The sequence below is a fragment of the Carcharodon carcharias genome, chromosome 4, assembly GCF_017639515.1.
Source record: "Carcharodon carcharias isolate sCarCar2 chromosome 4, sCarCar2.pri, whole genome shotgun sequence".
NCBI classification, from domain to species: domain Eukaryota; kingdom Metazoa; phylum Chordata; class Chondrichthyes; order Lamniformes; family Lamnidae; genus Carcharodon; species Carcharodon carcharias.
Genome location: NC_054470.1, coordinates 140,850,693 through 140,875,203, shown reverse-complemented (window position 1 = coordinate 140,875,203; position 24,511 = coordinate 140,850,693). Strand labels below are relative to the sequence as shown.

At 44.1% G+C, this 24,511-nt stretch overlaps 1 protein-coding gene across 1 annotated transcript in view; it reads left to right on the top strand.

The window, feature by feature from the left end:
• adgrv1 (adhesion G protein-coupled receptor V1) overlaps window positions 1–24,511 on the top strand; it is a 723,938-nt gene that overhangs the window by 627,294 nt on the left and 72,133 nt on the right. The window contains 1 exon segment of the mRNA XM_041185339.1: window positions 19,655–19,812. Coding sequence (XP_041041273.1) covers window positions 19,655–19,812 — 158 coding nt within the window.

Sequence of the window (24,511 nt, the reverse complement as noted above, 5' to 3'; positions counted from 1 at the left end):
CCATGCTGACTGTCCTTGATTAATTCCTGCCTCTCCAAGTGTAGATTAATTCTGTCCCTCAGAATTGCTTCCAATAGTTTCCCCACCATTGAGGTTAGACTAACTGGCCTATAGTTCCCTGGTTTATCCCTTCCTCCCTTTTTGAATAACGGTACCACATTGGCTGTCCTCCAGTCCTCTGGCATCTCACCTGTGGCCAGAGAATTATTGAAAATTATTGCTAACACCCCTGCTATCTCCTCCCTTGTCTCACTCAACAGCCTGGGATACATTTCATTCTGGCCTGGATATTTATCTACTTCTAAGCCTGCAAGACCACTTAGAACCTCCTTCCTTTCTGTGCTAATTTCTTTAATTATATCACAGTCCTTCTGCCTGATTTCCATAGCCACATCGTCCCCCTCACTTGTGAACACCAACACAAAGTATTCATTTAGAACCCACCTAAGTCTTCCGTCTCCACAAGCAAATTACCACTGTGGTCCTTAATGGGCTCTACTCGTTCTCTAGTTATTCTCTTACTCTTAATGTATTTGTAAAATAACTTTGGATTTTCCTTTATTTTACCTGCCAATGTTTTTTCATGCCCCCTTTTTGATCTCCTAATTTCCTTTTTAAGTTCCCCGCTATACATTCTATGCTCCTCTAGGGCTTCTGCCGTTTTGAGCTTTCGGTATCTACTATAAGCCTCCCTTTTTCTCTTTATCCAACCCTATTTATCCCTCAACATCCAGGGTTCCCTGGATTTGTTGGTCCCACCCTTTGTCTCTACTGGAATATGTTGGCCCTGTACTCTCCCTATTTCCTTGAATGAGTCCCACTGCTCTGTCGCAGATGTACCTAAAAGTAGCTGCTCCCAGTCCACTCAGCCAAATCATATCTGACCTTATTAAAGTCGGCTTACCCCAATTTAGAACTCTGATTTCTGGCCCACCCTTGTCCTTTTCCATAACAACGTTGAATCTAACAGAGTTATGATCACTATCCGCAAGTTATGATCACTATGCCTCTACCATTTGCCTAGCTTCATTCCCTAAAATTAAGTCCAGGACCGCCCCCTCTCTTGTAGGACCTTCTACACACTGGCTTAAAAAGCTCTCTTGGATGCATTTTAAGAATTCCGCTCCCTCTAAACCTATCACACTATGACTAACCCAGTTAATATTGGGGAAGTTGAAATCCCCCACTATTACTACCCTATTATTTTTATACTTCTCTGAAATTTGCCTATATATCAGCTCTTCTTTTTCTCTCTGACTGTTTGGGGGCCTATAGTACACTCCCAGCAATGTGATTGCTCTTTTTTCGTTTTTCAGTTCTACCCATATGGCTTCATTTAGGAGCCTTTTAAGATGTCATCCTTTCCTACTGCTGTAATTGATTCCTTGATCAATATTGCAATACCCGCCCCTCTTTTACCTCCTTCCCTGTCTCGTCTGAAGACCCTATATCCTGGAATATTGAGCTGCCAATCCTGCCCCTCTCTCAACCATGTCTCTGTGACAGCAATGACATCATACTTCCATGTGTTAACTTGTGCCCTCAACTCATCTGCCTTGTTCACCAGACTCCTTGCATTAAAATAAATACCATCCAACCTTGCCAAACTCCCTTGTGCCTTAACTGGCCTATAATTTCTATGCCTTCCAGCCTTACTTGCTCTCTCTTCTAATTTTGGCTGTGCATCGCCTCCTGCCGAACCTCCTCTCAGGATCCCATCCCCCTGCCAAGTTAGTTTAAACCCTCCCCAACAGCACTAGCAAACCTCCCCGCAAGGATATTGGTCCCATTCCCATTCAGGTGCAACCCATCTGCCTTGTACAGGTCCCACCGCCCCCAGAAACGGTCCCATTGTCCCAGAAATCTAAAGCCCTCCCTCCTGCACATCTCTGCAGCCACGCATTCATCTGGACTAACCTCCTATTTCTGTACTCACTAGCGCATGGCACCAGAAGTAATCCAGAGATTACTACCTTTTGAGGTCCTATATTTTTAATCTGTTTCCTAGCTCTCTAAATTCTGCTTGCATTGATACCAATATGTACCACGTTCTCTGTCTGTTTGCCCTCCCCCTTTAGACATTCAGTGACATCCTTGACCCTGGCACCAGGGAGGCAACATACCATCCTGGAGTCATGTCTACGGCTGCAGAAACGTCTGTCTGTTCCCCTTACTATCGAGTCTCCTACCACTATTGCTCTTCCCCTCTTTTTCCTCCCCACTTCTGTACAGCTGAGCCATTCACAGTGCCATGAGCGTGGCTGCACTGCCCAGAGGAACCATCACTCTCACCGTTGTCCAACACAGAAAAAGGATTCTCAAGTGAGATGCACCCTGGGGATTTCCTGACTACTTGCCTGACACCTTTCTCCTGACTGATGGTCACCCATTCCTTCTCTGTCTGCACTTCCGTGAGCTATGGGGTGACCATGTCTAAAAATGTGCTATCCACGAAACCCTCAGCCTAGCAGATGCACCTCAGTGCCTCCAGCTGCCGCTCAAGCCCCGAAGTTGGAGGTTATGTAGCTGCAGCTGGTGGCACTTCTTGCACACGTGGTCAGTCAGAGCGCAAGGAACGTCTAGGACTTCCCACATGTTGCAGGTGATACATAACACAGGACTGAGCTGCCCTGCCATGCCATCAGTTGAAAAAAAAACCCTCTAAATTAAATACAGTAAAAAAGTTAAATTATTTACCTACTTTAAATAAAAACTAGAACCCTTACCTTTACTTGTCTTAACCTATTTTAAACTGGAGAAAAGCATTTACCCACTATGCACCAATCAGCTCTCACCGTTGTGCTGCCGTCACTTTTTGAAGCTTCCCCACACTTGCGCTGATTCTTATCTCTCCACCACTCTCTCTTGCTGTCTTGTGATGTCACTCTTGTTATTTTCAACAAGAATTGACTGCAGGACACTCTTCCCAGACTGCTTCACTGTGATGCTGACTGCAGGACACTCTTCCCAGACCGCTTCACTGTGATGCTGACTGCAGGACACTTCCCAGATGCTTGACTGCGATGCTGACTACAGGACACTCTTCCCAAACTCTACCATTATCCATTCTGGACAGGGGTGATCAGAGAATGTGAAGTTATTTCCTAGTGACTTTGGGTGTAAGGAATGCTACCCCTGAGTTATAATTGACACATTGACACTATATCATGGCAACTAAGATACTTATGGCAAAGATAAAAGCAAAATACTGCAGATGCTGGAAATATGAAATAAAAATAGAAAGTGCTGGGAAAACTCAGCAGGTCTCACAGTGTCTGTGGAGAAAGAAACGTTTAGAGTCAGCATGATCCTTCTTCAGAGGTAAAGCAATCGCAGCTTTTATCATCTACAAGATGCACTGCACCAACTTACCAAGCTTTCTATGACAGCACATTCCAAACTCCTGACCTCTACCGCCTTGAAGAAAAAGAGAAGCAGAAGCTGGGAACAATTTCCCTTCTAGGTCATACATCATCCTGACTTTGAACTATATCTCCACTGTTACGGGATCAAAATACTGGACCTCCTTTCCTAACAGCACTCTACGTGTACCAATACACATGGATTGCAACAGATCAAGAAAGCAGTTCTGCATTATTTTCTCAACAGCAACAAATGTTGGCCAATAAGGCCCACATCCCATGAATGAAAAATAGAAAGGTGACGCCTGAGGACACAGAAAGCATAACCCACATCACAGGGTTTGCAGTTTCCTTTCCCTCTCAGAAGGGTAGTGCTTCGCAGTCTGAGGTTGAGCATAAGGTAGTGGTAGACACCTTCAGCCTCCAAGAGGGAAACGTGCTTCCTCCTGAACTGGTGGTCATGCATTACCAGTGTTTGTGAAGGTGACCATTTTCCTCAACACTTTTGCCTCCAGATCCTTCCAGATTCTCCTCTACCACAGACATATCCAGAATATCCTAGTTGGCTGCATAAAAATATATAAGGCAGGTCACTGGCGAATTGTTTGCCAGGGTCAAAAATTATGTAAATTTTCCATGATGACAGTAGCCAATGAGTGGACACTCTAATTCATCTCTCCGGCTGAATTCCTATATGTACAGGCAGCCATCATCTGCATGTATATGAAAATGCAAGCACCACCACAGCAACAAAACTTTTTTTTATAACTTGCAAGGGTTATCCAAGCATGAATGCACAGCTGGTGTGAAACCACAAAATGGAGTTCTTGCAGGTGTGTGTCAGATTCTTTGGGAGCTGTCATAATGCATTTATACTATGCCAGTCCAACATTTCAGGCCTTCCAGGAAGCAGAATTAAGTTATGACTCAGAGGAGACAAGGGTACCCCCTTCAAACTTGGTTCATGACACCTGTGAGAAACCGCACCATTGGTGCAGGAGCACTACACAAGAACCACATGACCACCAGGTGTGTCATCAAGCAGGCCATCAGAATGCCGAAGATGTGCATCAGATGTCTTGATATATCTGGAGATCCCATTTCGTGTTCACCAGTCAGGGTCTCTGCAATAATATTGGGTTACTGCATCCTGCATAATGTTGCATAGAGGATTGTAGGTGGAAGAGTATGAAAGGGCTCATCATTCATCTTTGGATAAGGAGAACATGGGGAGGAGGAGGCTAAAGATCAGATACCCCTCGCCAGGCCAGACACTCGCAATGCTGCTGATGTTGACCTGATATTGCAAAGGTTCACTTTTTTGAAATGTAATGAATGAAATCCCTGTGGTCTGCTCTGACCATGAGTACCACAGCCCCTGCCCCTACACTTTGCACTAAATATTCTTTCAACCACACAGCAACCCATTGCATCTACCCAATGGTTTTGTAATATATTGACATCATAAATCAAGCAAAAGAATGAATTGCCACTTGGGATGCAAAAATGGCCAAGACTTGGAATTGGTGCTAATCAGTGAATTTTCTGTGCCTTTATTAAAAAGGAAACTTAATATTTTATTAAAAACCCATATACATGCCCTCGGTATGTTACATTTTCTTGAATGCTTCCAACCTTGACAAAGACATGTATCCTGTGTGGCTTCAGCAGAGGTAGAGACAAGCTGCTTTGATCCCATTTTTGACAGCCAAGGTGCTTTTGGACTACAATTTCTGGGCTTTGGAGCCCATGAGGGCCATGCTAAAATGTGCTCCACTTGCACCTATGCTAGGACAGATTCAACCATCGAGATACAAGGTAGCATATGGGCTACTGGATGAGGGAGGTAAAGAATGACATATGGAATACTTGCAGTGAATTTTCCACTGCCTTGATCCCTGTTGTCATCATCCCTCTCCTGGGCCAGTGACACATCATTCTCAGCACTATGTTGCAGCCAATTTGGTGAAGATTAGTGACATACTATAAGGCTGTGGATAAAGGATCTGCCATCCCAAAGGTGGCAGACACGTTGGGATCCAAAGTCCTCACAGCCATAATCGCAGCCTACATGAACTCCTTCAAGAGCCTTGATTGAAGGCACCTACTCTCTACATGGCAGACATTCTTGCAATTCTGTGCACCACCAATCCACTAGCAATTAAGTTGGACTCCAACATCCTCGCTGCTATTGAGCTGAGCATGAGTGACATGTCTGTTAGCGCTTGGCTAAATTGCTGACACACCACTAGCATCCTGCTGCTCAGCAAGAATTGCTGGTGTTCAGTACCTGTGACTTACTGAGCAGAGCTTGGGAAGGGTTGCATCCCCTGACAAAGACTGTCCACAGCTGTCCCTACTACCAGTATCTACCTGCGCTCACTTGTGAGGAGTGAATCATCAGGTTAAAATCTAATTAACTGCATCCTGTGACCATGCATGCTTAGAAGGAATGAAGACCTCTGAGAAATCAACCTCATGGATGTCCTGCAACACTTGTTTTAGACCAGGAAGACAAAAGAAAGAATGTGATTTAGTCATAGCAAAGTAACAATCTTGACAACTGCCATACTCAGACTACTCAGTTCTCTTTGATGAAATAAAGTCATCAGAGTATGTCAGAGATATTTATAATTCTGTCACCAAGCTACCTGCAACTTTCTTATCTCTCTACCTCCAACTGAAAATAACAAAAATGTGCCACTTGTCTCCAGGTTTCTCCTCCTCTGCATCAGTTGGCTGGACTGTTTGTGGTGCGCTAGGTCCAGTCCTCTCCCTTGCCTTTTGTGCTCTTTTGAACAACAAAGAGTGGAAATATAGACCTGTAATTGAGTGAAGTTGGGGTACTGAGCTCATCCAAAACTCTGCCATTCACCTCCTAATTTGCACCAAGATCCCGTGCACCTATCATCCCTGCGCTCAAGCTATATTGGCTCCTGCTAGAATAAGGCATAATGTTGAAATTCTCATCCCTGTTTTCAAATCTCTTCATGGCCACGCCCCTCCCAGTTCTGAAACCTTCTCTTGCTTTACAACCATTTAGGACCTCTGCTCTCCTTCAATTCTGTGCACATTCCCTATTTTAATTGCTCCGCCATTGTTGGATGTACTTATGTACTTGCAACTGCATGGGTCCTAAGTTCTGGAATTCCCTCCCTAAATCTCCACCACTCTAACTGCCTCCCCTCCTTTAAGATGCTCCTGAAAACCCACCTCACCTCCTTGACAAAACATTTGGTCATTTATCCTAATATCTCCTTATGTAGCTCAATGTCAAAGTACCTCAAGACATTTTATTACATCAAAGATGCTATATAAATACACCATTGTTGTGTTCACTCGATGGATGCAGGACATTCGTTGAGAATGGCAATGAAACAAATGCATCGCATTGTGTAAGGATTGGGTTAAATGGCACAGTGGATGGATAAATGGGGAGATGAGGAAGTCAAGACCACATGATGCTGAAAGTTGAGTGGGTGTAAGGAGCGCTGTGATGGAGAACGCTAAGCAAGACACAGTGAAGCGGGTGTGGTGGGGCGGCTTAAATTAGAGAATTTAGTTGAATCAGCAAATGTACTCACTCTGGGACAAAATCTGGCTCTCCTGCTCTTGACTATGTCCATTGGTAATTCCTGCAATGTGTCATTAAATCTGGTGCTGCTACATGGCCAGCACCTGCCCTGAACACCTCCAATTTCAACTGTGCATTGGCCCTTTAAATACTGTTGAGTTGTGCATCACACTCACTGCGCAGCTTGGAACACAATACCCCAGAGTCAAAATGTTGGGTTTCTCTCTTGCAATTCCAGACACCACCCCCCAACCCCTGCTTCAGATCATGCCCATGGTCTCTAAGAGCTTTTAAATGTGAGGATAATCATTTTCACACAGATTTGACAAACAGGTAAGTATCTTGACAAAAATTCCCACCATTAAAATTATTCTTGTCTATGAAATGCCTAGACAAAAATAATAACATCCTGTTGACTGAAAATCGTGAGATAGAAGTGCATCTTCACTGTTATTGGGAAACACAAGGTCAGAACTGGAAAGGCACCAAGTGATTTCATGTTAGTTTAATTTGGGAGGAAGATGATTCTATTGTACTCATTGAGAAGACAATGGAACACATGACCTTTGGTATAATCTTTGAATAGTGTTTATTTGAGCTTTAAAAACTGCACAAGTTCCATGTCATGAATCACAAGAAATGCTTGTTCTGTTAACTGCTTAATGCTGAATATTCAGGAACAAAGCATTTCATTCTGTGAAGCAATACTGAAGAATGATTTTCAGCAAATTTGCAACTTCTAATTTTGCCTTTGTTATTTGCAACATTTTTGTGATAAACTTGTATTGGAATCAAAAATACATTTTATTGTTTAGACAGGAAGGATTTCAGAACTGTTTCACAAAAACTGGAAATGTTTCTTTAGAGACAATTAACCTCTCCTACTGTCTATAGAACTATTTCAGAACGATCTCTTTGTATGTTACCTAATTATGTGAAAACAGCTTATGACTATTTAACAACCTCTGATGTTAAATCTGAAATTTTTCAGTCCGTAAGAGTCAGCGTTGCATGAGAAAGTTGGTTTGGGAAACCATTTAAAAAAAAACTGCTCTTCATTGGTTGGAAATCTGATTATGTTCAGCTGGATGTTTGATCAGATTCAGACCACTAACTGGCTATATTCATTGACAGTGAGAGAAACTTGACAGAGTCCAGACAATTAACATCTTCATAAAAACAAAAAACTGCGGATGCTGGAAATCCAAAACAAAAACAGAATTACCTGGAAAAACTCAGCAGGTCTGGCAGCATCGGCGGAGAAAAAAAGAATTGACGTTTCGAGTCCTCATGAATTAACATCTTCACACTGTTGAAAGAATCAAAATATAGAAAATGGAAAAATATTGAATGGAAAAATATTGAAAGGAATGTTTTGGATTATGAAATAAGAATTTCATTGTTCCTTTTTTGATAACTTTATCCTATCTGCCTATAAATATTTTGATTTAAGAGAAAACAGCAATACCATTATATTTAACTCCTGGCTAATGGATTTAATCTCCACTTAATCCCAAACCCACCTAGAATCTTAATTTTCAACATCAGAATGAAATGAACTAGCACCTCAACTGCATTAAAATTGTACACAAAACTTACTGACAGGAGGAGGGTTAATTTAAACAGCACTAATTTCTCCTCTTACCACCCATCCGTAAACAGAAAGGTGTTTTGATTTGCTTCCCCCTTTATAAGTATTGGTGTATTTCCCAACCGCTCGGTTTTAGTGTGATCCAATTTCTAGTAATAACCCCACAACAGACGCAAGATAGGATGAATTCAAAAGGTTAGTTTATTTGCACACACAAGGGGAGGGGGGGTCGCAATGTTGCCCCCTTTGCATTCATACGGTAAAAAGGAAAAGAAAGATTTACAGTGCAGAGACCACAGCGGGGAGAAATGGTGCTTCACATAGGTTCCAGAGTCCAGAATCAAAGTCCAGTGAGGCATTCCTTCCCAGAGGTTGACAGGCTGAAAACTAATGCTGTATAATTCACTTTTCCAGTAAAGTGGACTTCACATGATGAGATAGGCATGCAGAGAAAAATCAGTCTTGTAGGCGATGGTACAGAAGTTCTATTAGAAACAGTGTAGATGGGGCCAGATATTCAATCTGGGCAGAACCCCTTTTCTGTGTTGCTGCTAGTTAGATGGTAAAATGGCAAACAGATTTTGCAATACCGCGATGCAATATTCCTGGTTGCACAAGCTAGAGGTACATGCCACATGACTCCCACCTCTCCACATTGTCTTTGGAAAGGGATGTGTATCCCTCACCTGGGTAGCCGAGATGGTTAAATGTTCCAACTATTAAGACTTGCAAGGAAGATTGCGGGCTCTTTTGTCCTAACAGATGAATAGACTCTGTTTGGCCAACCTGGGTTAGCAACTGCAGATGACCTTTGTGTGGTTCTCTTTGAATTTGATCTGTGCAGCCCACAGGGATATCGTTAGTATCTCTTCAGAGATAACACGGTGTGAGATTCCCTGATACTGCCAGAAAACTTGTTTTGTTTGAGGGTCACAAACCGACATAGCTTCTGCCATTTTAAAAGGTCTCTGTCCAGTTTTTAAAATTTTAGAAATAGGCATGAGGAAATCTATATCTATTTTATAAAAAATATATAGGATAAGGCCTTAGTCCCCTCACAAAACACATGCGAAATTAATATATGACTTATTAGCAAATTTAAAGGACTGTATTAGTTAAAAGAAAATACTTATAATGTTGCAAACAATAGTAGTACACCTGAGGATTGAGATAATTTTAAAAACCAGCAAAGGGCCAAAAAAGTTGATGCAATGGGAAAAATAGAATATGGGTGTAAACTTGCCAGGTATATAAAAAACAGATTATAAGAGGTACAGGTATATAAAAACAGGGATGAGGTATTTCCGTTGTTTGGCAAATTTCCAAAATTGGCATTTTAGAAATCTGCCTTTTTAAATATATATTCTAACGTTCAGGACTGGTACAGGGCTTTAAAAAAATCGCAACTCTGTCAGTCAGCGGGAGTCAGAGCTGACTGCTGAGTTGTGATTGGAGGACCAGCGAACACTGGAGAGACACAGCTACTCCACCAATCACAGATTCCGTCTCTCCCACGCTGGCTGCCTCAGCTCCTCCAGTCACAAATTCGCTCCTTCCCTATTTTGCTGCTCCTTCAGAGACAGATTCTGTGACTGGAGGATTAACAAGGTTGGAAGGGAGGGAACCTGTGGTTGGAGGTCAAGGAGATGTCATTCTGGCTGGTTCCGCTGCAGCCATTCAGGAGACTTTCAGCCACACAATCACCAATTTCCTTGAGCAGCTGCTGGGTGATAAGGCTGAGGTGAAGCAGAGAAAAAGAGGATGAAGTCTTAAAGTTCGGAAACTCTCTGCCAATAACAGGTCCCGTGGCACCATCACTCCGCCTTGCACCAGCCTGGAGCCACTTATCTGTTGGTCATTATTAAGAGAATGCTGTACTGTCAGGTGCGCAATGCTGAGAAAAGGCAGTAATATCAGAGAGCCAGGACAAAGAGAGGTCTGAACCTCTCAGACTGAGGTTCTGAGAGAGAACCATTGCTCGATGGTCAGTAATAAAGGAGTGCTGCATTGTTGTAGTGAGAGTACTGAAGGGCTGCTGCACTGACCAAGGGGTGGTACAGAGGGATCTCTGAATTCTCAGAGATTAAATATTGATCTGGTGTTGCAAGTTCAGAGATGCAGTTTGAAGGGAGTACTGCACTGTCAGAGGGGCAGGACTGTGAGTGCTGCACTGCAATAGAGTCAGTACTAAGGCACTGCTTCACTATCAGGCAGTTCCATGGAAGTACTAGAATGTCAGATTGACCTAATGAGAGAACATTGCATTCACTCTCAGAGCGGCTGAACTGAGAGAGTGCTGCACTCCCTCTCCCCCTCCCTCAGGTGGTTGTTCAGCTCATTTTTGGACTCTAAATCTAACTGTATTCATCTCACAGTACTTCTCCAATTCCATCCATTTGCACTGGTCCAGAAGTATTTGCATTTCACCAAAGATCGTAAAAGGTGCTGTAATTTTCTGGCTACTTACGTTGCAGTGACTTTGCAATAATATGTACACAATTCCTTATCCCAAACAATTTTCAGACCTCATTGTCTTTGGCCACTAATTTTCAGACCCCATTATCTTCAGCCATGTTCATCCTAATAATAAGGCGGAGAGTAGCTAAAATAAAAAATTGGCTCCTTAGAGACTGAGACAGGGGAATTATCATGGTGAATGAAGAAGTGGCAGAAATACTGAACAAGTGCTTTATGTCTGCTTTCACAGTAGAGGACTCAAAAAACCTATCAGAAATAGAGGGTAACCCAAGAGATAAATACGAGTGAGGGACTTAAAGATTATATCAATATTAATATCAGCATGGACAACGTATTAGAGCAGCTTAAGAGAATAAAAGCTGAGAAATCCCCAGGACCTGATGGACTATATTTTGGGGTTCTAAAAGAGGTAACTGCAGAAATAGTGATGATTATGATTTTCCAAAATTCCCTAGAGTCTAAAACAGTTCCAGCAGATTGAAGTCAGCAAATATAAAACCGGTGTTCAAGAAAGGGGGAGAGAGAAAGCAGGGAACTACAGGCCAGTTAGCTTGACATCAGTCATTGGGAAAATTCTAGAATCCATTATCAAGGAGGTCTTAACAATGCACTTAGAAGGTCATGGTATAATCATACAGAGTCAGCATAGTTTTATGAAAGGAAAATCATGTTTGACATTTATTAGAGTCTTTTAAGGATGTAACTGGTAGGGTAGATAAAGAGGAATCAGTAGATATGTATATTTGGATTTCCATTCAATAATTTTCAAGGTTTCATACCAAAGTTTAATACGCAAGAGAAAGGCTTGTGGTGTTGGTGTGATATATTGGCATGGATGAAGGATTAGTTAATGGACAGGAAGCAGAGATTAGTGTTAAATGGGGCATTTTCAAGTTGGCGGGCTGTAACTAGTGGAGTGGTGCCAGGATCATTGCTGGGGTCTCAGCTAGTTACAATATGTATTACTGACTTAGATAAAGAGACCAAGAGTAATGTTTCCAAATTTGTTGACAAAAAGTTGGGTGGGAATTTAAGCTGTGAGGAGGACACAAAGAGGCTGTAAAGAGACATAGCTAGGTTAATTGAGTAGGTAACAAGGTGGTAGTTGGAGTACAATGTAAGGTTATTCACTTTTGTAACAAAAATAGACAAGCAGAACTTTTTTTACAAGGCGTGAAACTTCTAAATGTTGATGTTTAGAGAGACTTGGATGTACTCATATAAGGAACAGAGAAAGTTAGCATGCAGGTATAGCAAGCAATTAGGAAGGCACAAAACATGTTGGCCTTGCATGCAAGAGGATTAGAGTACAAGAACAATTACATCTAGATAATTGTAAAGCACTTTAGTGAGGCCACGCTGAGTACAGTCTCAGGACCATTTAGGACTGCAGTAGAGTGAAATTGCTTCACTGAGTATTGTAAATCTTTGGAATTATCTATCCCAAATGCTATACTCAATAATCATTGAATATTTCGAGGAAGTGACAAAGAAGATGAACGATGGAAGGGCAGTGGATGTTATCTACATAGATTTCAGTAAGGCCTTTAACAAGGAGCCTCGTGGCAGACTGGTACAGAAGGTAAAGTTGCACAGGATGAGAGGTGAGCTGGCAAGATGGATACAGAATTGGCTTGGTCATAGAAGACAGAGGGTAGCAGTGGAAGGGTGCTTTTCTGAATGGAGAGCTGTGACTAGTGGTGTTCCACAGGGATCAGTGCTGGGACCTTTGCTGTTTGTAGTATATGGAAATGATTTGGAGGAAAATGTAACTGGGCTAATTAGTAAGTTTGCAGACGACACTAAGGTTGGAGGAGTTGCAGATAGTGAAGAGGATTGTCAAAGGATACAACGGGATATAGATCGGTTGGAGACTTGGGCAGAGAAATGGCAGATGGAGTTTAATCCAGACAAATGCAAGGTAATGCATTTTGGAAGGTCTAATACAGGTAGGAATTATACAGTAAATGGCAGAACCCTTAAGTGCATCGATGGGCAGAGAGATCTGTGTGTACAGGTCCACAGGTCACTGAAAGTAGCAACGCAGGTGGATAAGGTAGTCAGGAAGGCATATGGCATGCTTGCCTTCATCGGCAGGGGTATTGAGTATAAAAGCTGGGAAGTCATGCTGCAGTGTATAGAACCTTGGTTAGGCCACACTTGGAATATTGCGTGCAATTCTGGTCACCACATTACCAGAAGGATATGGAGGCATTGGAGAGGGTGCAGAGGAGGTTTACCTGGTCTGGAGATTATTAACTATGAGGAAAGGTTTGAGAAACTTGGATTGTTCTCACTAGAGCGACGGAGATTGAGGGGTGACTTGATAGAAGTTTACAAAATTATGAGTGGCATGGACAGAGTAGATAGTCACAAGCTTTTTCCCAGGGTGGAAGAGTCAATTACTAGGGAACATGGATTTAAGGTGAGAGGAGAAAACTTTAGAGGAGATGTGGTGGGGCAAGTTTTTTACGCAGAGGGTAGTGAGTGTCTGGAGTTCGCTGCCAGAGGAGATGGTGGAAGCAGGTACGATAGTGGTGTTTAAGAGGAAGCTTGTCAAATACATGAATAGGATGGGAATAGAGGGATACGGACCCCGGAAGTGCAAAATGTTTTAGCTTGACAGGCAATATGATCAGCGCAGGCTTGGAGGGCCGAAGGGCCTGTTCCTGTGCTGTACTTTTCTTTTCTTATATTCAAGGCTGGGATAGATAGATATTTGGTCTCTGTGCTCTGTCTCAGAGGACCAGTCATGATCATATTGATTGGTGGATCAAGCTCAAGCAGCCATATGGTCTACTGCTGAGCCTGTTCCTTACTTTCTTATCTTATGTTCTTATGAAATATGATTTAATTCAGGCATTTAAGAGGAGGTGATGGTGTAGTGGTATTGTCGCTGGACTGGTAACCCAGAGATCCAGAGTTATGCTCTGGGCACCCGGGTTCGAATCCCGTTACTGTAGATGGTGGAATTTGAATTCAATAAAAATCTGGAATTAAAAGTCTAATGATGACCATGAAACCATTGTCAATTATCATAAAAGCCCACCTGGTTCACTAATGTCCTTTAAGGAAGGAAATCTGCCGTCCTTCCCTGGTCTGGCTTACATGTGACTCCAGACCCACAGCAATGTGGTTGACTCTTAAATGGCCTAGCAAGTCTCTCTGTTGTATGAAACAGCTACAAAGTCTCAAAAAAGGAATGAAACCAGACAGACCAACCGGCATTGACCTAGGTACCAGGAGGACCCTACAAAGTCATCCTTACTAACATCTAGGGGCTAGTGCCAAAATTGGGAGAGCTGTCTCACAGTCTATTCAAGCAACAGCCTGGCATAGTCATCCTCATGGAATCAGATCTTACAGATAATGCCCCAGGCACCACCATCACCATCCCTGGGTATGTCCTGTCCCACCGGTACGACAGACACAGCAGAGGTGGCAGCACAGTGGTATACAGTTGGGAATTGCCCTGGGAATCCTCAACATCGACTCTGGACCCCATGAGGTCTCATGGCATCAGGTCAAACATGGGCAAGGAAACCTTCAGCTGACTACTGCATACACCCCCCCCGCCCCCCCCCCACCACCACAGCTGATGAATCAACGCTCCTCAATGATGAATACTACTTGGAGGAAGCACTGAGGGTGACAAGGGCGCAGCATGTACTCTGGGTGGGCGACTTCACCGTCCATCATCATCAGTGGCTCAGTAGCATCACAACTGACAGCTGGCCGAGTCCTAAATGACATAGTTGCTAGAGCGGGTCTGCGTCAGGTGGTGAGGGAACCAACAAGAGGAACAAACATACTTGACCTCATCCTCATCAATCTGCCTGCCACAAATGCATCTGTCCGTGACAGTATTGGTAGAAGTGAATGCCGGACAGTTGCTGTGGAGACGAAATCCTGCCTTCACATTGAGGATATCCTCCAGTGTATTGTGTGGCAGTACCACTGTACTAAGTGGGATAGATTTCGAACAGACCTAGCAAATCAAGACTGGGCATCCATGAGATGCTGTGGGCCATCAGCAGCAGCAGAATTGTACTCGAACACAATCTGTAACCTCATGGTCCAGCATATCCCCCACTCTACCAATTCCATCAAGCCAGGGGATCAATCCTGGTTCAATGAAGAGTGCAGGAAGGCATGGCAGGAGCAGCACCAGGCATACTTAAAAATAGTGTCGACCTGGTGCAGCTGTAGCACAGGATTACTTGTGTGCCAAACAGCATAAGCAGCAAGTGATAGACAGAGCTAAGTGATCCCATAACCAATAGATCAGATCTAAGCTCTACAGTCCTGCAACATTGAGTTGTGAATGGTGGTGGACAATTAAACAATTCACTGGAGGATGAGGCTTCACAAATATCCCCATCCTCAATGATGGGGCAGCCCAACACAGCAGTGCAAAAGATAAGGCTGAAACAGTTGCTACAATTGCCAGAAGTGCCGAGTGGATAATCTATCGCGGCCTCCTCCAGAGGTCCCCAGCATCATAGATGCCAGTCTTCAGCCAATTCGATTCACTCCATATGATATTAAGAAACGGCTGAAGGCACTGGATATTGCAAAGGCTATGGGCCCTAACAATATTCCGGCAATAGTACAGAAGACATGCTCAAGAACTTGCCGTGCCCCTAGCCAAACTGTTCAAATACAGCTACAGCACTGGCATCTGCCTGGCTATGTGGAAAATTACCCAGGTACGTCTGTACACAAAAAGCAGGACGAATCCAACACGGCCAATTAGCACCCCATCAGACTAGTCTCCATCATCAGTAAAGTAATGGAAGGGATCATAAACAATGCTATCAAGCTGCACTTGCTTAGCAATAACCTGCTCACTAACGCCCAGTTTGGGTTCAGCCAGGGCCACTAAGCTCCTGGCCTCAATACAACATTGGTTCAAACATGAGCAAAAGAGCTGAACTCCCGTGGTGAGGTGAGAGTGACTGCCCTTGACATCAAGGCAGCATTTGAGAGTGTTGGATCAAGGAGCCCTAGCAAAACTGGAGTCAGTGGGAGTCAGGGGAAAACAGTCTGCTGGTTAGAGTCATACCTAGCACAAAGGAAGATGGTTGTGGTTGTTGGAGGTCAGTCTGCTCAGCTCCAGGATATCACTGCAGGAGTTCCGCATGGTTAGAACCCTCAACCCAACCATCTTCAGCTCCTTCATCAATGACCTACCTTCCATCGTAAGGTCAGAAGTGGGGATGTTCGCTGACAATTGCACAATGTTCAGCACCATTTGTAACTTCTCAGATACTGAAGCAGTCCATGTCCAAATGCAGCAAGACCTGGACAATATCCAGGCTTGGGCTGACAAGTGGCAAGTAACATTCACGCCACCTCATAAGTGCCAGGCAATGACCATCTCCAACAAGAGAGAATTAACCATCACCCCTTGACATTCAGTGGCATTACTGTCACTGAATCCCCCACTATCAACATCCTGGGAGTTACCATTGACCAGAAACTGAACTGGACTAGCCATATAAATACTGTGGCTACCAGAGCAGGTCAGAGGCTAGGAATCGTGCAACTAGTAACTCACCTCCTGACTCCGCAAAGCCTGTCCATCATCTACAAGACACAAGTCAGGGGTGTGATGGAATACTCCCCACTTGCCTGGATGAGTGCAGCTCCCACAACATTCAAGAAGTTTGACACCGTCCAGGAAAAAGCAGCCAGCTTGATTGACACCACATCCACAAACATTTACTCCTTCCACCACCGATGCACAGTAGCAGCAACGTGTACCATCTACAAGATGCACTGCAGGAATTCACCAAGGCTCCTTAGACAAAACCTTCCAAATCCATGACCACTACCTTCTAGAAGGACAAGGGCAGCAGACAGATGGGAAAACCACCAACTGGAAGTTCCCTCCAAGTAGCTCACCATCCTGATTTGGAAATATATCACCGTTCCTTCACTTACTGGGTCAAAATCCTGGATCTTCCTTCCTAACAGCACTGTGAGTGTACCTGCGCCACATGGACTGCAGTGGTTCAAGAAGGCAGCTCACCACCACTTTCTCAAGGGCAACTAGGGATAGGCAATAAATACTGGTCCAGCCAGTGAAGCCCACATCCAGTAAATGAACAGAAAGTATGTTTCAGACTATAATTTACTACAATGCAATTATGATATAACTTTAAAGCATCTGTCAATTTACAATTGTGTTATTGTGTGGTGAAATTCTGAAGGATATGAAACCTTCTGTAGATACAATGTGGGTGTACCTACACCACCTGGACTGCAGTGGTTCAAGAAGGCAGCGCACCACCACCTTCTGAAAGACAATTAGGGGATGGGCAGTACATGTCCTAGCCAGTGACATCCACATCCCATGAATGAAAACAAATGGGAGTAATCTAAAGATGTATCAGTGTTCTTTCATTTTTGTTATTTAAAAGGTCTACATTAATTTATAAATTGGTGGACTTTAGCATTAATCTAAATTGATAAAATCTTCTCCCAGCACAAAGCCTCCCTAATAGTAAGTGTGGATCAGAAGACATGAGCTATCATATTATAGCCTTAAGTCTGCTGCCACTCTCACTGCTTTGAGTTGAGAGTGGAACTTCAGTAAATTACTTTTATTGTTTCCGAAGTATGAATAGGACTGGAGATTAAAGGCTGGATTAAGGATCAATCTCCTTGGAACCAACTCTTGCATGCCTGATTTTCGCTATCGGTGTGGCAGGTTTGGGGGTTGGGGGCATTATTCAATCAAACGTTCTGCTTCCGGAGGCAGTTCAGAGATGGCCACAGAGGCGGGCGAGTATCAAGACAGCCTGGTTAGAGGGACTGCTTGAGTTCTCTGAGACTTCAGCCTGGTTTTATAAAAGGCTGTTAGGCACTCTAGTCCTCACCCCTTGTAACCCCCTACCCACCCCCATGCCCCCCATATCCCCATGCCACCTCATTCCCTGATGCCACCTCCAGAACCAGCCACCCAGTATCCACTGTGGGCAGTCCTTAGGAGACATGTGGAGATGAAAAAACTCAAACTTCTAACAATCTAAGAGAACTCCTGCTCATACACACTAGGTACAGAAAAAGACTCTCGTTCCTGAAACCCATCCAAAGATTTTTATCTATTCAAGTGGTCAATCTGTTTTAAAAGTAACCTTCTATTTGGTAACCACATCAAAGACAGTTAATCCTTTAATAGCCTCTTGAATGCAAGTCTGAGCTTAGCCACCCCAATGAGACTTTGGAGTTTTTGAAACTTAACCTAGCCTTCATAATGGGCTCAGCTGTAACACTAACCCTTGGGAAATGTCAACAATAAAATCTATTGAAACTGCTGGAACAGAGGGTAATGTTTTTTGTCCTAAGTTACACCAGGGGGAGGCGCTGGTATTGTCACTGGACAGGTATTGCTAAGACCCAGGCTAATGCTCTGGGGATCCGGGCTCAAATCTCATGGCAGATGCTAAAATTTGAATTCCATAAAAACCTGGGATTAAGTCAGATGATGGCCATGAAACCATTGCCAATTGTCATAAAAACACATCTGGTTCACTAATGTCCTTTAGGGGAGGAAATCTGCTGTACTTATCTGGTCTGGCCTACTTGTGACTCCAGACCCACAACAATGTGGTTGCCTCCTAAATACCCTCTGAACAAAGGCAGTTATGAATGGGCAGTAAATACTGGCCTAGCCAGTGATGCCCACATCCCGTGAATGAATAAAATAAAGATGGCCCATCAATCAATGCATTCCAGCAGTGCATGTTTGTTTGTTTTTTAATCTGAGAGCTGTAGCTTGTTTTTTTCATATTTAAAGGGCTGAGGATTTAAATAACTTCAATCATGATAATTCATGACACTTAACAGACCTCACCGCCCTTCAAGAGCACTTACGTCTCCTCCATAAATTCGTAACTACCACAATACAGGTTAAGGCTCTTGAAACATCAAAAATGTGGTCTATTTGAATTCAGCGCTAATTTCAAATGATCCTGATGAGTTCTGCTTTCTCACCTGTCTGAGTGATACCCTGCCCCTTCCCACTGCTCGCAAAAATAGTATCAGCTGGAAATAGGGGCAGGACTTCTGCATCCGGGTCCAGCCTGCCATTTTTAAAGGCCCAATTCTACAAAAATCCAGCCCTAAGTTTCTGGTGCAATTGTGCCAGCTACAATAATGTTACTCACTTGGGGAAAGGATACGTTAAGCTGGAGACAAAAATCACTGGCGACCAGAACACAGTAAAAGGGTCAATGATGCGTTGAAAGTGAAATTCACTCTAGTCCCAAAGGACCATAGGCTGCTCTCATTAGAGAGAGATGACAGGTGGTGAGTTAAACCTGAGGGTCACCACACCTCAGGAGAGGGGTGATGCTGAGAAGGCGGGGCCTTCATGGATGGCCTCAGGAGTACAGGAGTTGAACCCGCGTTATTGGGGAATGTTATCTTTGTGCCGCCGGGAGATTACAATGGTTTGATATTTCATAAAGATGTACACAGAGGTGCAAAGAATGTTTAAACATATTAAACCACCATTCACCTCAATAAAATGAATATTTTTGTGAACTGAACTGTAAAGGTGTTATCTGACCATATGAAAAGTAGGCTGACAAAGATGTCCACTGAAAGGGATTTTTGTTCTCTATTCTTTGCTGTCCATAGGTGCTTCATTCCAAATATTTATGCTGCTCTTGCCACAGCAGCTCTGATGCCTCTACTGTGCCTTGTGGGAGTCTTTGTGATATTTATATACGTCTATCAGATAATTCAGCAATGGAAGTCCTATGATGATGTTTTCAGAGGAAAAGCTAATAGCACAGGTAAGGACAGCATGAATACTATAGTTTGAATGAGCTACAGCTGTCATAATAATTCCCATATTATTTTCAAGTGCATTTTTCCTTAAAGCTCCATTTAGTCTTTGTATTCGTGATGGTATTAAACTATTCTATGTAGCAAGGATGAAAAATCTTCTACGCATTTAAATCTCTGCTATTGATATATTCAGCCCTAGTTTCATTTTTCTTTGTTTTGGCAAAAGCTGTCAACTAAAATAATAGTAACACAGAATTGCTGAATTGATCCTGTCACAGCAGCTGGTAGAATTTAAATTCAATTAATTAAATCTGCAATATGAAGCTAGTCTCAGTAATGATGAGCATGAAACTATCATTGATTGTTGTAAAAACCCAACTGGTTCACTAATGTCCTTGTTGTGAGCTTCATAAGATAGTAGTATTAAAGGAATTATGATATTATGGGCAGAACTTTACGCCTCACGGGCGGGTACATGTCCGACCCCATCGGACGTAAAGTCACACGCGGTGTCATCAGCTCTGTTCAGGCAGGTAATGACATTTATTAATTTCCTTATGGACGAGGCCAGCCAGGCTGAACAAGCCCGAAGGTTTTCAGCAATTGCTGGGCTCCCCCGCATCCAAGATGCAACAGACTGCACACATGTGGCCATCAAGGCGCCAGCGGGTCAGCCAGGTGCCTTCGTCAACAGGAAGGGATTCCACTCGATCAACGTCCAGATAGTTTGTGACCACAAGATGTAGATTCTGCAAGGTTATGCAAGGTATCCTGGAAGCTCCAAAGACGCTTATATCCTCAGACACTCCCAGGTGCCAAGGCTATTCAGTGTTCCAGCCTGACTGGATGGATGGCTGCTGGGTGACAAGGGCTATCCTTTGAAAAAGTGACTTATGGCACCTCTCCGCTACCCAAGAACAGAGGCAGAGCAGCATTATAATTAGAGCCATGTCTCCACAAGGGCGGTGATAGAGAGGACGATAGATTTTCTGAAGATTTGCTTCTGATGCCTGGACCTTTCAGGGCTGGCACTATAATACACCCCAGAGTGAGTGTCAGGATAGTGGTTGCATGCTGTGCTTTCCAAACCTGGCACTGGCAAGGGGGGACCCACTGGAGAAAGAGAGACTTGTTCCACAGATCAGAGGATGAATCCAGTAGTGAGTCAGAAAAGGAGCTCAGTGAGGAGAACACTGAGAGCTTGGAGGAAGACCCCTGCATCCTTCAGGGAGGCAGGGACACCAGGGATGCCTTGATCCAACGCTCCTTCATCTAGGCTGCCAAAGATTTGTTTCTACCTCATGCCAGGGCTGCTTCCTCCATCCCGGATGTCTGAAATTACCTTTTCATTTGAACTCAAAGTCCACTCAGTGCCTGTGCAATAAAGTTTAGAGCCACTCAGGTTCAGCATTAGATACTGATGTACCCTACACCAAAAAAAAAGCTGAAGCTTACTCAGGCCATTATGACAAAAGCAACATTTATTTTCACACTCAAAACAAATTAACATTACAATCTCTGCTGTTCATTTCCATACCAGCAAACATAAACTAAACATTACAGAACAGAAGATCACCCGTGAAGTTCCCTCTTATGCTATGTTTATGAGTGCTGCCTCTTGCTGCCTCCCCTTGCTGGCAGTGGCGTTGGAGGCAGCCTGCTGACTGTGCTGTCTTGTTGGCCTTGGTGATCGTCCTCTGGCCAGTGGAGTCTGTGCAGGCCCCGCCTGGCAGAAAGCAGCCAGTGCCATGGCTGGCGTCTCCCCAGTCACCGCAACCTCATCTGATGCCACGGTCCCGGACAGAGGGGCAGATGAGCTGCTGCCATCATCCAGAGTGCCTTGAGAGAAGCCCACAGAGATGCCAAGCAGCCCATGCGCCAATGTGAGGTCACTCTGGACCTCCCTGTTCACCATTGATGGACGGGCATCTAGCAGGGATACAGGGTGCCTCATCCATCTCCCACACTGGTTCTCACCTGAGGTCATTACCTGTGTGAGGGCTGGCAGGTCTGAGCACAACCCCAGGAACCCCTGATTCTGTCCCTGGAGTCGCCGCTCTCTCAATGGAGGAGGCAGTGCTCTCGGCCATGAGGGTCAACACAGTGCTCATGCTCCACATGGCCTCCTCCACAACAGTGATCATGGCACGCATACCTCATGGATCTCCACCAGATCCTCCCCCATATCCTGCTGGACATCCAGCATCTGTTGCCTAATGGACAACTTCAGAGGCTCATCATCTGCCTTTGACTCAACATCGTCCTAGTCCCCAGCAGCCTTCTGACTGCTGGCGCCCTGGGCAGTCTCTGGCTCCATCTGCACTCAAGCAAGTGTGAAGTGCCCTCAACGCGCTGCTCTGACAGTCTAGCAGAAGATCTAACACTCAGCGAGGTGCTGGTATCTGCACTGGTGCCTGGTTCAGAGAGCAGGTGTGATGCAGGTGCAGCTGAAGCCGGGTGTTCCTTGGCATCAGGGGTGGCTCTTCAGGGTCCTGCCTACTAGTGCGCACTGGCGAATCCATGGGAGAACAATGACATGTCGTTAGTTTAAATCATCACACTGTCACTGTGCATGCTAGGCACCCTGATGAGACAACGGAGATCTGCATCATGGTGTCATTGTCTTTCAATGATCAATGGGGACTCCAGTTTTGGGGCTCCCATCAATTAAGAGAGTACACAAGAATGTTTGCACAATCTGAAACTCTCACCTCTGTGCACTGCACTCTTACCTTCATCTGACACCCCTGCTTCTCCACAACCGGCTGAAAGAGGTGCATGGTGCCTCTCTAGCTCCAAGGTTTCCTGCTCAAATCTGGTCAATATTAGGAGGCTTTGGGGGCCTGTGCCTGTCTGTGACCTCTCAGTGTGGTTATGGCTCATCTTCTCCCAAAAAGACAGAGGAGTATTGATTTGTCCACTCTTTACCTGCAGTGCCATTGCAGCCTAGCCAACCCTACCTGAGGAGCACCTTGCAGGACAAAGCCGAGTCGTGGCCCTTAAGCTGCACGGCACTCAGTCCAAGCAGCCGAGGCTCACCCCCTTGGCCAGCTCTGGCGTTATTGACAGTTGGCACTCAGACTCTAACACCCCTGAGCTCCATGGGGTGATGGCTTGCCCTTAACATTTCTCCACATTGATCCATCTCTGGGAACAAGGGTGTCCCTCCTGGCAGCCACCTCCTCCAAGAGCACCGCAAGGCACTCATCCGAAAACCGGTGGGCTGAGTGCCTACCCGACCTGCCCTCCCGCCTGGCATCTTCAGCCGCCATTGAGGCCATAGCTTCAGTCTCAAAACACAGAACATATGATCCTTCCCTGGCAGCCTTCAAGGAGCTGCCTCTGTGATTTTTAAACTGCCCCAGGGTCACCATTGGATCTGGCACCCGACAGGCCCCACCCCTGCCCAGTCCTTCCCGACCATTGGGAAGATGCGTTTTACGCTGGGCAGGCCTTGATTGGCCAGACAGCATGAAGTCACAGTTGGGTGCCTGTTTCCTAACCGGTCCCGGGCCTGCCGATTGTGCACATCCGCTAAGGGTAAAATTCAGGCCTAGGTATCTTAAATGGGCAAAACTACTTTATTACAAAAGTGCAGCTTTTTATTGTTGTAAAAAAAAACATCTGAGTCAGTGGGATAGAATAATAATCTTTCACATTTCAGACATGGGTTTCATCCATGCCAGTCAGGTTCACTGATAATATTGTTTTCACCGAGCTGTTGTATATTGTACCTTCCATGACCTCAGGATGCCCCAAAGTGCTTTCTAGGCAATTAAATACTCTTAATGTAGGAAATGCCAGAATAAGATTATGCATCACAATTCCCAGTGTAATAAAGGCCAGTTTATCTGTTTCAGGTGTTGGTTATTAGTCAGAACATCAGACAGAACTTCCCTGTTCTTGTTCTAGATAGTGTCATGGGAATATTTTACGTACACCTTCAGTTTAACATCTTATCGAAAAGATAACACCTCCAATGGTGCAAGACTTACTTATATGCCTCACACTATTACTTTATATAATTTGATAAGTCCACTGTAGCTCACTAATAGAATAAGTTCTCAACAAATATGGGTAAGGCCCATAAAACATTATTAAGACAGATTAAGAGTACAGTCATTTGCCCTTGAGATAGTACCTCCAAGATGGTAAACAAGATACATGCTTACATTTCAGTAAAACAAATAGGTCAGTGCAATTAAAGTTCTGAGTATTTATTTAAAGTCACTTATACATAGGGAAGAAAATAAAAGCCAACCAATGCCCATAAAGCAGCAACATATTGCATTTGCTTAATCGGTTTCAAGAGCTATCACTAAAATGCCTATTAGCATTTGCTTGAGGCTATCATTCATGTTTCTGCATCATGATGCCATACATCAGATATAAGTTCTCTTTTAGAAATCATGAAAACAGTCCAGTTATTTTCTTCATTGCTATATAAGCACCCCTTTGGACCCCAGCAAGGCTAAAGATAGTCAGATATAAAAACAAAAAACTGCGGATGCAAGACTCGAAACGTCAACTCTTTTCTTCTCCGCTAAAGATAGTCAGGTTGATCAAACTAGACTGGCTGCAACGCAGTAAAAATATTGTAGTTCTGAGCCTATGTGCCCACTTTAATCAGTTATTTCCGAATCATTATATGTGCTAAGATCATTAATATTGATATTATTTTTACCTGCAGGGAATTGAAAGTAT